General features: G+C 42.1%; 1 protein-coding gene across 1 annotated transcript; it reads left to right on the top strand.

Moving 5' to 3' along the window:
- Positions 1–8,597: 8,597 nt before the first annotated feature.
- LOC130463454 (uncharacterized) lies at positions 8,598–13,026 on the top strand. The gene is made up of 4 exons (XM_056832589.1): positions 8,598–8,653; positions 9,318–10,289; positions 10,935–11,628; positions 11,872–13,026. Exons 1-4 carry the CDS (start codon positions 8,598–8,600, stop codon positions 13,024–13,026), a joined length of 2,877 nt encoding a protein of 958 aa, XP_056688567.1.
- The last annotated feature ends 372 nt before the right edge of the window (positions 13,027–13,398 follow it).

The raw sequence follows: 13,398 nt of genomic DNA, 5'->3' as shown, positions 1-13,398 counted from the left end.
TCCTTGGCCACACCGCCAAGACGACCAGATTCCTGCTTTGCCTTCTTCATGTCGTTTTTCAGTTTTACTATTTGATCTTCTAACATTATGACATGATGACGTGTGGCTAATGAAGATTGCAGGGCCTATTTGAACAAGGAAAGAAAATTATTCAAAGTCACTAAAATGACGAGATGAAGATGGCATGCAGGAAAGCAAGGAGATGAAGAAATAAAAAAGGAAAAAAGAAGCAAAAACATACCCTCCATGCATCCGAGACGCTCTCGACAGTTGCAGCAACTGGGGACAAGGATTCCTGACGCTCCCGGCTTGACGGCATCCATAGGCGGTCAACCTCAGGCCAAAGCTGAACCCGTGCCGCATCTGCCGACCTGTAGTCGTCAGGAAACTCCACTGCGAGCTTCCTCTTCCGAGTCGGAGGCGGCAGCTTTTTAAGCAGGCATGAGCTAGCTGGTCTCCCCCGTCACCGTGGCGTCGATTGAAGCCTTTGGCGGCTTCGGCGGTGACAGCACAGTGATGGATTTGGCTCGAGACACACTCCCCAGTGACTCCAGCCTCTTCCTCAGCAACGCGTCCGCTGATGGGGCCTTGCCAGAGCGTGTCGATGGGCCAGTTCCTGTTGACAGCATTTTTTGACGACTTAGTCTCGTCACAACAGTTGTAATTTATATTTTGTTTTGAAAAGGGAAACGAACCCAAAGTTGTAAACAAACCCTAACCCATGTTTACCTGTCGACGTCGATATGTTTGCAGGCTCAGAAATTTCTTCTTCTTGAGAGGCCTCCTCACGATCGAACTTGAGGCCGATAAAGGCTCTGTCCTTTAGAGGGACCCCCAACAGCACGGCAGTCTTTTCTATAGCTTCGGCACCGACTCCAATTGTGTCGAAGGACGCACCTACAAAAACAAGAAAGTGAGACAAAGTCAAATCAACAAGCCCAAAAAACATAAAAAACAAACAAAATACCTCTAGCCATCCAATCCCTCGTCAAGAAGTCGGAGTCGGGCCCTAAACTAGCCAACTCCACAAAAAGGAATCGACCCATCCACCCGCGGTCATTCGACTTGTTCGCACCAAGAAGAGCCTCCCTGTCATCCTTGACATGCAGCAAGTATCTACCAGCCCCATAATTCTGGACCTTGTAGGTGTAAACAAGGTCCTCAACTCGGAATTCAATATCCAGTTTGTCGGCCAAATGGTCGACCAGGTGCATTACCCTCCAAACCTGCGGCATCAGTTACGCTGGCGGCACCGCCAGTGCCCTCAGAACTCCTCGCACCAGCAGCGGGAAAGGATAAGTGTATCCAATTCTGAAGGGTACTCATAAAAGCACACCCAACCGTCCGATACTCAATCCGCCCGTTCATCGGGCTGCGGCAACCGAATTACCGCCGACAGAGGGAAACCACACTCCTCCTTGAGCGCCTCCACATCTTGCTTCCCCCAAGTGGTCGGCCGAGCATTCTGTCTGTCCAGAATGTGGGTAAGGCTGAAGATTGGCCCCTCAACCAAGTCGCACTCCACCACCACTCTTTTGTTCTTCGCACGGCTGGATTTCGTTCCCATTCGTTGCGACATAGAAAGAATTGAAGAAAGAAAGAAGAAAGGAAGAAGATGGAAGCCAAGCAGTTACCTGGAGAAAGGAGAGAGAAAGAGCGCCGATTGCTTTTCTGGGAAAGAGAAGAGAGAGATCGCAGAAGTGAGTACGGGTGGTTGGGTGCGCAGCCCTATTTATTGGCGCAGATGGGCGGTTGGTCTTTCCAAAGCAGAAGTCATCATTTCTCTAACGTCGTCAGCGTTGGGGAGGTTAAGAGGCGGTTTCCATTTTCCTTCCGTGAAACCCATTTTTCCTTTTCGAACTTCCCAGAATAAATTCAACATGGGTTTGGGGAAAATTGTTAGGGGGGAAAATACCCTCTTGGTGACGTAGGCAAACGTGGCAAACCATTGCATACGTGGCTGCCAGCAAGGCACATGGTGGCTCCGTTCGAACTCACTCTCAACTGTTGGGATCAAAACAGCCGTTGTAAACCCTTGAAGAAGTAGGCCTTCATTACGCATTTATTGTCTAATTATGTGCAATTAAGCACAAACGTTACACTTTTATTGTAAATGCCTATAAAATGGCTTAGTCTTGTCTATTTTACATACATGATTTCTAAGCAATAAACCTACTACCATTCCATGCTATTACAACTTGCTCTCACCATTTTCAATTATCTAGCTCGATGGATTGTTAGCACCATCATCAAGGCAAGCTCGTCTCTAAGTCGAATTTGCCCAAAACACCTGTCAAGTGTTAAGTATTGATTGAATTTGGTAATAATGTGAGTTTATTTTGTTCCAAGTTTATTGCACTATGATCTAGTGTATCTACGAAATATCACTTAATAATACATGTTTTACAGTGATCATACCTAGAGCTAAACATAAGGGTCGGGGAAAGCTCCAATGACCAATTGAGATTATGAGGTCCAGTAAAACACCATAAAATGTATTCGGACATAGATGACCTCCCAGGCAATACCACAACAGAGGGATTTCGCCACCATACACATGTCGACATTTGAAGTATAAGGGAACACTTAAATTTGTACTTGCTCTCATTTTGTAGAAAGTGTGACTTTCCAAGTTTTTGTCAAATAACAATACCACAATGTCCCACTTCCTAAGAAGTCATACATGATACATCCCATGATCTCTCATGTCAACGAACAATAAACGTAAGTTCCTGTATAACTGCTTTTGAATGACAACTATTTCGAGTATGGAACTGGGAGGATGTTCTAGGACGTCCTGACCCTGTCAATCAGAGAAAACGTAAGCTACCCTCGGGGGTTTAACCGAGGAAACCCCCTCCGATGCCTAAGTCAGCAAATAGATAAGAAGTCTTTAGAGAGAGAATATAGAGAGAAGGTGGAGCAAGTACCACGTGTTTGAATTCCTCCCATCATGAGTGATGTGGGTGGTATTTATAGGCGTACTATTATGTAATTTGGCCTACTCAGATGTCGGCACATGTATGACGGCGATGTACTTTATCTTTGTCGTCTAGCCTGCATGTCCACTTTTGGACTTACGCAGTTCTATGAGATCATGCTCTGTACTTATGTATGCTCTGGGATCATTGGTCTGTGTGACCCATAAGCACCTAGTTTAAAGCCTGGAATCTTTCTCGTGACTTTGGTTTGCTCTGGGCTGGTGGCTTTGTTCTGCCTTGGTGATCTGTCTTTACTGGATAGAACCCCATATAACTAGTCCCTCAAGAGTGGATCTAACTCTTTGAGTTAGGTCTGCTCTTTTGTTTCTACTCTGGGGTCTTTAAGTTTGTAATGTCTGCTTTATCTTCTCTTGATCTGTGTCCGTTTAATATTCCCTTACAACTAGTCCCACAAGAGTAGATCTAACTTGAGAGTTGGGTCTGCCCTTTGAGTCATCATCATCATTCTTTTTTTTTCTTTTTTTTTACACGTGGGTGTGTGGTTTTAGAGGGCTTTTCTTAAGGGTGAAATGGTAAAATTGTCTGAAAGTTAACCGTCACTTCTTTGTGCCACGCCTCATTCATCCTGGAGGGTCTATTTGAAGCGTCATTACATCTGAACCGTTCCCTACGTTTTTTGAATTTTGTCAAATTAATGATGACACGTGTCTGTCATCCGGCCTTTGCAACTGAAGGGTTGATTCAATCTCAGCCGCTCCTTCCTGGTTTTAAAAGGGGGGCAAACTTCCATCACCTTCCTTTTCCCCCGTCTTCATTTTCTCTCTCCTTATTTTTCTGAAAAATCTCCTCCAAGTCTTTCTACTCTTTATCATTTACTGGTCGTTTTACCTTCTTCAAGACTTGATTTTTCTTCCATTTTTGTGTTCCTTGCCAATTTCTTATTTGATTGCCGGTGTTATTATCGTCTACGGCGGCCGTTTTTCCCGTTGATTTTCTTTCGCCATTTCGGGAGGGAAAACCTCAAACTGTTGTGTACTTTTCAACCTCGATTTCGTCTTCATTTTCTGGTAAGTTCTTCTTTTTTGTTGTATTTTCATTCTTTTCTGAATGATTACTTTCCGTTTTTTTCTGAATTCTGCACTTTGGAACTTTCTGGTTTTGATTCCTGGTTTTCGCCATTGTTGTTCAATAAAGCTTACGTCTTTTTTCCCCTTTTCTTCTTCTTCTCCCCCCCTTTTTTTTTGCTGTGTATTTACTTTGGTACCCATTGTCATTTTTCTTGTGGCTTTCAGTAAATCATGTCTGATGCGTCTGATAGCCAAAATCCTAGTAGTTCAGAAGCAAGAAGTGATTCCTCTGCCTCTTATTCTACTTCTTCTCCTTCCTATGTCTCTTTATCAGCCGATGAGGAGACTCGAGCCTTTGCTAAACACAGAACCAAATCTATGCATGACGTCTTATCTCGTCCTGTGCCTGTCGCAATTTCCATTTCTTCTGATGACGAGTCTCCAGGGAAAGAATCCCCTTCCCCAGATGTGGGCGGCCCTGGGTGTATCACCTCCGCAGCTGACCTGTCCCCTTCTTTCCGTCAGACCCTTAGGGAGATACTCCATAACTATCTTTCTAGGATAGTTAGGGCAAACCCGTCGTCCAATGCTCCCTCAGGGCTTGATGTTCAGCCTCTTTCTGAAAAGGCCTGGTTAGATGATTTTGAGCAACTTGCCGGAGCTAATGAGTCTGAACTGTCTTTGCGTGTTTATAGACGCCGGGAGTCCATTTTTCGTTCTGTGATGGCTGATCATGTTGCTAACTCTAGGGGTGAGCAGGCTGATGGTAGGGAGATTTTGGCTCAAGTCAATGAGCTAAGGCCTTTTCCGAATTATGTGGAGGAGGAGGTTGTTCCTGGGGACCAATTGCCCTTCTATCTGAGGCGGTTGCTTTTGGTTCGTTGAATGCGAAGCTAAGCATCAAATGGGCTGATGATGCTCGGAAGGAGAATCATGCTGCTGTTGGGAAGGATTTTTATGGTCTTCATGACGGCTACAAGCTTATCGTTCCTGCTGATGATGCTCGGATTACTCATCATCCTGAGGGATGTATAGGTGTTTATGCTTATAGTTTGGATTTTGGTATGCGCTTCCCCTTGGATCCTACCCTGGTGAAGATCTTCGTGCCTTTAACATTTGCTTAGCTCAACTGCATCCCTTTGATGTGAGGACGCTGATCAGTTACATCTGGGTCTGCCGTTTTTTGGGTTTTCCAGAGACTCTTTCTCTGTGTAAGCGAGTGCATCATCTGCGCAACAGTGGTACTGGCAACAAGATTGGTTGGTTTTCTATTTACTACAATCGTGGGAGGTTGACCTGCCATGGCATGCCCACCGGTCAAAAGGAGTGGAAAGATTGTTTTTTTTGGCTTGATGTTCCTGCTGATTTCCCCATTGCTCGAGGTTTTGTCCGTCCTTGGACTAGGTTAGAGGGAGTGGAGATTTTGGATGGTGTTGTTCAAGAGGAGAGTTCCTTTGAACATTTCGCGTCTGAACCAAAGTTCAACGCTGCTGGGAAGGAAGTTGGTCGGGTGTCGCGAGTATGGCTTCCTCACTCAAGCTATATCCTGCGGAATGATGTGTTGTCCGCCATGTTTCTTTGCCATACCCATCCTCAAGGTTAGGTCCGCGTTGGTTCTTCTTTTTGTGTTTTTCTTTCTTCCTCTTTTTTTTATTTTTGGACTCATGTTCTTCTTTTTGCGTTTTTCTTGTTTCTAGGTTGTCGATACTTGAACCTTGAGAAGCTAGGTGTGAGGGCTGATGGTTCTTTCATCTGCTCTTCTCCTCCCGATCCTGCCGCGGACGGGTACCAGATCCTGGCTGATGAGATAGAGGGTAGCCGGACAAGTTTGACCCGTCGATCTGGCCGAGGGGATAGCTCTGGTACTGTGCCGAGGGTTACTCGGGTGGTTTCGTGTGTGTCTACCGGTCCTGCGACTACCCTTGCTCGTCGGGCACAGACTTCGCGTGGGGCCTCTGCCCGTGGTGCTTTATCTGGCTCTCGCCGTAGCCGAGCTGACTTTGAGGCTGGGTTAGAGGGAGTGGCAGGTGAGGGAGATGTTGGCCATGATTCGGGAGAAGTGGCCAATGAGGTCTGCGATCAGCCGGGTGGCTCTGGGTCTGCGTCGGAGCCAATAGACATTGAGGGTGAGGAGGCCTTTGTCCAGCGTCCCAGGAAGCAACCCCGGATTGAAGAGGAGGTTGAGGTGCCTCGTCCTTCTCCTTCCGTGGCCGACCCCAACCACAGCAACAACTCTGGAAGCTCCCTTAGACAGTACATAAAGTAAGAGCTCCGGGATGCCGATCCTTTGGTTGACGACCTTGATCTGCACATCAGTCGACGGCATGAGGAGTTTCTTGAAAAGGAATATCTTTACATTCGTCCCCATGTCGATTCTGAACTGTCTTCCATCTTTGCTGGTCCCTCTGCCTCTGACCGTACCTTCATTCCTCGGTGGGATGTTTCAGAATTTGAGACTCTGTATGGGAATTACCCCGAGAAGGGTGGTACTCTTGCCCTTAGGATGCTACGAGTTTTGCAATTACCTCGTGATCTGCCTAGGGAGAGCTTATATACCCTTGGGGCGAATGAGTGCCAGAAAGTCATGGAGGTATACTTAGCTTGCTTTTGCTATTTATTCTCTATTGGTGGCATATGTTGAATGAAATAATGCCCTTGGTCCAAGTATGCATATAATGTTAAGTCTAATAAGTGCGGTTCAGTATTAATTAACAAGTTAATAATTCAGTGAGATCAAGTGAGCTGAATGCCTAGCTAGAGGCCGCTTCAGTTCAAGTGGAATTAATGATATTAATCCACAGCTTACTCTTGACTGGACCCGTAGGGTCACACAAATAGTACGTAAACGGATCAAGTACTTAATGGCATTAAATACTCCATCAATGGATATTCGGAATCGACGGATTTTGGTTTCAGTGGGAGCTGAGATCGTCACAAGCAAGAAATGAATACTCCGGAAACGATGATATTGCCGGAAACGGAAATATGGATCGTATCGGAAATATAAATATTATCCAAGTCGTAGATGTTGCCGGAAACGGAAACATGGTACGTATCGGAAAATATTATTGGAAATGGAAATATTACCGGAATCGGAAATGTAATACCCCAGATTTTTAAACTTGATTAATTATGCTAATTATCGTAATTAGCTTTTCTAATTAAGCTTTAACTTGATTACTGAAGATTTCTAAGTATTTTAATGATAAGTATTATTTTCAGGTTTTGTTATTTAATTAGAAATTATGTTAAAACTTATTTTACTTTCTTTTTTTTTTAGTAAAAGTTTCAGAAAAAGGAGAATTAAAATCTGAAAGTTTTCTAATTACCAAAATGCCCTATTTGAGTAAAAAAATCAACAAACATTTTCTGCTATTCTTCTTCACCGTGTCACCTCCTCCATGAGAGTCAACCATGAGTTTTTGATGTGTCTTCACCATTTTCCATTCAACTCCCTGATTCATCAAACCTATATACCTAAAACTAGACTAGCTAGTCCTAATCACCAATTTCTTGACTCAAGCCTCTTACATTTGTCTCTCCATACAAGCTGATTTGTGGCATCCATGGAGCACCCAATCCTCTATAAATAGCTGATAATTCATTCCCCAAAATGCAACACCAATCAGATTAATCATCAATTGTAATTTTCATCATTAAAATCCATAAAATTACTCACCTTCGAACCACCACCACCACTTTCGCCGCCCGTTCCACCGGAAACCACCACCGTCGTTTTCTGTCGGCCTCCCACCTTCGCCCACATACCCTACCACCTCGTGTGTGCGAGTCCCGACCAGAAGCCATACACCCAGTTACCAGCCGATCTCCTTTTTCCTTCCCTGCTCTTCTACTTTGCGAAACGGTGAGTTGCTTTGCTTTGGTCTGCTCCTCCGTATTTCATGACTTTGCTTTGGTAAAGTTTTAAATGGGCTTTTATTTCCAATTAAAAAATTAGGTGGGATTTAATATCCTAAAGTTGACTTTTCTAAGTAAGATAATAATATTTATAAGCTAATTAAGATATTCTTATTCTTTCAAAATGTGTTTAGTATTATTATTATTATTATTATTATTATTATTATTATTATTATTATTATTATTATTATTATTACTAAAGATAAGTAACCATACTTATTTTCATAGAAATTCCGACTCTCGGAGCTCAAGAAGGACGGTAATCAAGGCTAGAGGAAAAGCCTAGTCAATCACGAAATTGAGGTAACGGCTATTGCTAGTACCCGCAAGTTCCTTCTAAATGAGATTATAAAATTACGACGTTATAGTTGAGTTTTAATCATATTTATCGTGTTTTATGATTTGCGGGAAAGAAGTATGCTTTAAGTAAACTATTTATTTATGAGAACCATGAAACAATTATGTTGTATTGATCACCTGATCTCAAGAGTTATTTCACTTCAATTGAAGTACAGAGGTTGAGAATTATAAAACTCATTAAAACATGATAAATAAAAGTGAAAGACCTAGTTTTGTTGGCAGTATCAGTTCACAGGTTACAGTTCACAGTTTATAGTTTCGGTCATGCATGTACCCAGGGGCACAGGCCCACAGTTGAGCACAGGCTCTTATGGACACCGGTCCATCGTGGAAGACGTTCCACCAGTTTATACTTGCCAGCAACTAGTATGTTAATAAATAAAAGGTTACAAATAAACGAATACGATGTTTTATTAGATGTTTTATGATATTCTATTCTCCTTGTTTTTGTAACTAAAATGAGTTGAAATGGTTTTACGTTGCTAGAATAGTACGTTACTGAGTCTTCGGCTCACCGTTTTGTTTTATGTTTTAGGTGCCGATCGGGACGGCGGATGCGATTAGTGGCAAGGATTTCGTCTTATTAGGGCTCACCTAGTTTAAGCTTAATTTGTACTAAGTTCAAGTAAGAATTTTCTACTAAGTTATGTAAGCCACTTTTGAATATTAATATAGAACTTAGTTATATAAAAAGTATTATGAGGATATTAGCCTTGTAATTCCCAAGAGGGAGTTACGGCGGTAATGTCCCGACCGAGTTAGGGTAATTCCGCTGCTTAATTACTTGAGTTAGAGGTCGGGGGGTTACAGCTTGGTATCAGAGCAACGGTTCTGAATCCTACATGTGAAACCTCACGGGTTTTATATGAGCTAGAATTAATTTAGGCTTTAAGTCAGAGCTATAGGATAACTTTTAATTAAAATGAGTGCAAATACACTAAGTGAAAATGAATATAAATGAGCGTGAGAGTAGGCACGGGATAAAAAGGGATTTATTTTTTTAAAATTTTTCTTAATCATGCGTGACTAGCAGAATTTCGACCATTGAGAGTACTCACGACGATGCTTTCCGCGATAATGGCGCTCACGATGATGGTCATGAGGAACAACCTCGGGGAGCTCATGAAGAAAGGATGGGACGATTAGAAAACGTAAGTGCAATGTTAGCTGAGCTAATCCAAGATTCTAGGAAGAAGAAAGATGTAAACGAGAACGAGAGCGCGACAATGTTCAAGAACTTTTCATCGCTCAACCCATCACGACCACCCACAACTGGAAGAGTTTTCGTGATGAGGCAAGAGGAGGCAGACGAGGAAGATAATGTTATCACTGGTGCTTTCTCTATCCATTCTTCACCTGCCCATGTTCTCTTTGATTCTGGAGCTTCACATTCCTTTATTTCCCCATCATTTGCGAAACGCTTAAAGTTAAAACCATGCTATGATTTTCATGCTATGAGTATTGCCCTTCCTATTGGAGAAATTGTGAAATGTAGAACCCTATACAGAAATTGCCCTATCATGTTAGGGGAAGTAGAGTTCCTAGCTGACCTAATAGCTTTTGACCTATCTGATTTTGATGTGATTTTGGGAATGAACTGGTTGACAAATTATGAGGCTAGCATTAATTGTTTGAGGCGGAGGGTAACCCTTACAACATCAAGTGGTGATAGGATTTCGTTCCAAAAATTAGAGAGAAAACCGACGATTCAAATTGTCTCTGCTCTGAGAGCTCAGAAAATGAATGAGAGTGGCTTTACTGGCTATCTTTGTAGTGTGGTTGACCTTAACACTCCCGAACCATCCATTACCGACATACCCATTGTTTGTGAATACCCAAATGTTTTTCCCGAGGAGATACCTGGTGTGCCCCCACCAAGAGAGTTAGACTTCAGTATTGAACTTGTTCCAGGATCCACTCCTATTTCTAAAGCCCCTTATAGGATGGCACCAGCTGAGTTGCAAGAGTTGAAGAAACAATTAGATGAATTACTTGAAAAAGGGTATATTCGACTAAGTGTTTCACCTTGGGGAGCCCCAGTCTTATTTGTGAAGAAGAAAGATGGAACTTTGAGGTTATGCATAGATTATAGTGAGTTAAACAAGATTACTATTAAGAATAAATATCCTCTACCCCGTATTGATGATTTGTTTGACCAACTCAGAGGTGCAAAAGTGTTTTCAAAGATAGATTTGAGATCTGGGTACCATCAACTTCGCATTAAGCCCGAGGATATCCCAAAGACTGCCTTTAGAACCAGATATGGCCACTATGAGTTTGTTGTCATGCCTTTTGGGTTAACCAACGCACCAGCTGTATTTATGGACTTAATGAACCGCATTTTCAAATCATACCTTGATAAGTTTGTGGTTGTTTTCATTGATGATATTCTTATATATTCTGGGAGTAATGAAGAACATGAGGAGCATTTAAGGAGGGTGTTAGACACGTTGATTAAAAACCAGTTGTATGCCAAGTTGTCAAAATGTCAGTTCTGGCTTAGAGAAATATCATTTTTGGGTCATATTATCTCTGATAAAGGTGTATCTGTTGATCCCGAGAAAATAAAAGCAATTGTGGAATGGCCTAGACCAACCAATGTCCCTGAAGTACGAAGTTTTATGGGTTTAGCGGGATATTATCGAAGATTTGTTCAAGACTTTTCTAAGGTTGCCTTACCCATAACTCGCCTAGTTAGAAAGAACACCAAATTTGAGTGGAGTGATGATTGTGAGTCAGCATTTCAAGAACTTAAGAGACGTCTCACCAGTGCCCCTATTCTTACCTTGCCATCTGGAACCGAGGGATTTGTTATCTACAGTGATGCCTCTAAGCATGGTTTAGGATGTGTTCTAATGCAGAAGGGAAAAGTCATAGATTATGCTTCCCGCCAACTCAAACCCCATGAACAGAACTACCCTACTCCTGATCTTGAACTTGCAGCTGTAGTTTTCGCACTCAAAATCTGGAGACACTACCTGTATGGAGCCTCTTGTCAGATTTTCACCGACCATAAAAGCCTCAAATATATTTTCACCCAAAAAGAGCTAAACATGAGACAACGTAGATGGTTAGAACTCCTAAAAGATTACGATCTTGATATTCAATACCACCCTGGAAAGGCTAACGTAGTTGCTGATGCATTGAGCCGAAAATCTCACCTAAATATGATCTTACCTTTTTCCCGAGCCAATCATGATTATCTGCAAAAAATGAAAATCGAGTTCATTAGCAAGCAAAGAATCGCTCGATTGAATACGCTCGAAATGAGACCAACTTTGATCGATGAGATTAAGGAAGTACAAGGAAAGGACTTGCAGTTGGAACGAATAAGAAATGAGGTACGAAACGGGAAGTCACCTGGTTTCGTAATTCAAGAAGATGGTACGTTAAGATTTCAAGGAAGACTATGTGTTCCGAATGAAGAAAAGTTGAAAAAGAGAATCCTAGAAGAAGCTCATACTTCACCATACTCGATTCACCCTAGAGGAAACAAGATGTACAAAGATTTGAGACAAGTGTATTGGTGGAGCAACATGAAGCAAGAAGTTGCAGAATACGTGGCTAAATGTTTAACATGTCAGAGAATCAAGATAGAGCATCAAAGACCAGCAGGCTTGTTGCAGCCTCTGGATGTGCCAGAATGGAAGTGGGACTCAGTGTCGATAGATTTTATCATAGGTCTACCAAAGTCCACCAAAGGAATAAATGCTATTTGGGTCATTGTGGATAGGTTGACAAAGTCAGCACATTTCTTGGCAATAAAGAACAATTGGAGTTTGGACCAACTTGCTGAATTATATGTAAATACCATAGTAAGATTGCATGGAGTACCTAGCTCGATTGTTTCTGATCGCGATCCAAGGTATCAAGCCGCATATTGGAAGAAATTGCAGAAAGCCCTTGGAACGAAGCTTAATTTCAGCGCCGCCTTTCATCCAGCGACTGATGGGCAAACAGAACGCACTAATCAGATTGTCGAGGATATGTTGAGAGCATGTATTTTGGATTTTCAAGGAACGTGGGAAAAGTTTTTGCCAATGGTGGAATTCTCATACAACAACAGTTATCAAGCGACCATTGGCATGGCCCCATACGAAGCTCTTTACGGTAGAAAATGCAGAACTCCATTATGCTGGAGCGACATCGATGAAGCCCGTGTCACAGGACCAGAATTGTTCCAGGAAACCACCGACAAGATTCGGTTAATCCAATCGAGAATGAAAGCGGCACAAAGTAGGCAAAAGAGTTACGCAGACAAGCGAAGAAGACCGTTAGAGTTTGAAGTTGGTGACCACGTGTTTCTGAAGATTTCACCTACAAAAGGAGTAATGAGATTCGGACAAACCGGGAAGCTGAGTCCAAGATACATCGGGCCGTATGAGATATTAGAAAGAGTATCCGAAGTAGCATATCGACTTGCCTTACCGACTGACTTGGAGAAGGTGCATAATGTATTTCATGTTTCAATGTTAAGAAAATATGTTCCCGATCCAAGCCATGTGATTTCACACGAACCCTTAGCGTTGCGGAATGATCTTACATACGAGGAAAAACCGATTGAAATTCTTGATCGTAGAGAGAAACGTCTTAGAAACAAAGTGATTCCGATGGTTAAAGGCTTGTGGGCTAACCACTTGACATCTGAGGCCACGTGGGAAGTCGAAGATCAATTTAAATCGAAATACCCCCAATTGTTCGTTGAGAATGGTAAGATGTACGAATCTTGCTTAGTGTGAATGCTTATGTTATGATATTATCTTAACCATGTTTATGTTTGATTGCTTATGTATATGTTCCCAATGAGTGGTGATTAAACCAAGTCCAACTGAGCTTCAGTTTCGAGGACGAAACTTTTTCTAAGGGGGTGAGGGTGTAATACCCTAGATTTTTAAACTTGATTAATTATGCTAATTATCATAATTAGCTTTTCTAATTAAGCTTTAACTTGATTACTGAAGATTTCTAAGTATTTTAATGATAAGTATTATTTTCAGGTTTTATGATTTAATTAGAAATTATGTTAAAACTTATTTTACTTTCTTTTGTTTTTTGTAAAAGTTTCAGAAAAAGGAGAATTAAAATCTGAAAGTTTTCTAATTACCAAAATG

Source organism: Spinacia oleracea, chromosome 6 (genome assembly GCF_020520425.1).
Source record: "Spinacia oleracea cultivar Varoflay chromosome 6, BTI_SOV_V1, whole genome shotgun sequence".
In the NCBI taxonomy this organism is placed as follows: Eukaryota; Viridiplantae; Streptophyta; class Magnoliopsida; order Caryophyllales; family Amaranthaceae; genus Spinacia; species Spinacia oleracea.
This window is presented reverse-complemented; position numbering and strand designations above follow the sequence as displayed.

Excerpts from the sequence above, each read along its gene's own strand:
- LOC130463454 (XM_056832589.1), top strand. The coding sequence starts at position 8,598 with ATGGACACCGGTCCATCGTGGAAGACGTTCCACCAGTTTATACTTGCC. Across the intron at positions 8,654-9,317 it reads TTTATACTTGCCAGCAACTA|CAGAATTTCGACCATTGAGA; the intron begins GTATGTTAATAA and ends ATGCGTGACTAG. Across the intron at positions 11,629-11,871 it reads TGGAACGAATAAGAAATGAG|AGAATCAAGATAGAGCATCA; the intron begins GTACGAAACGGG and ends TTAACATGTCAG.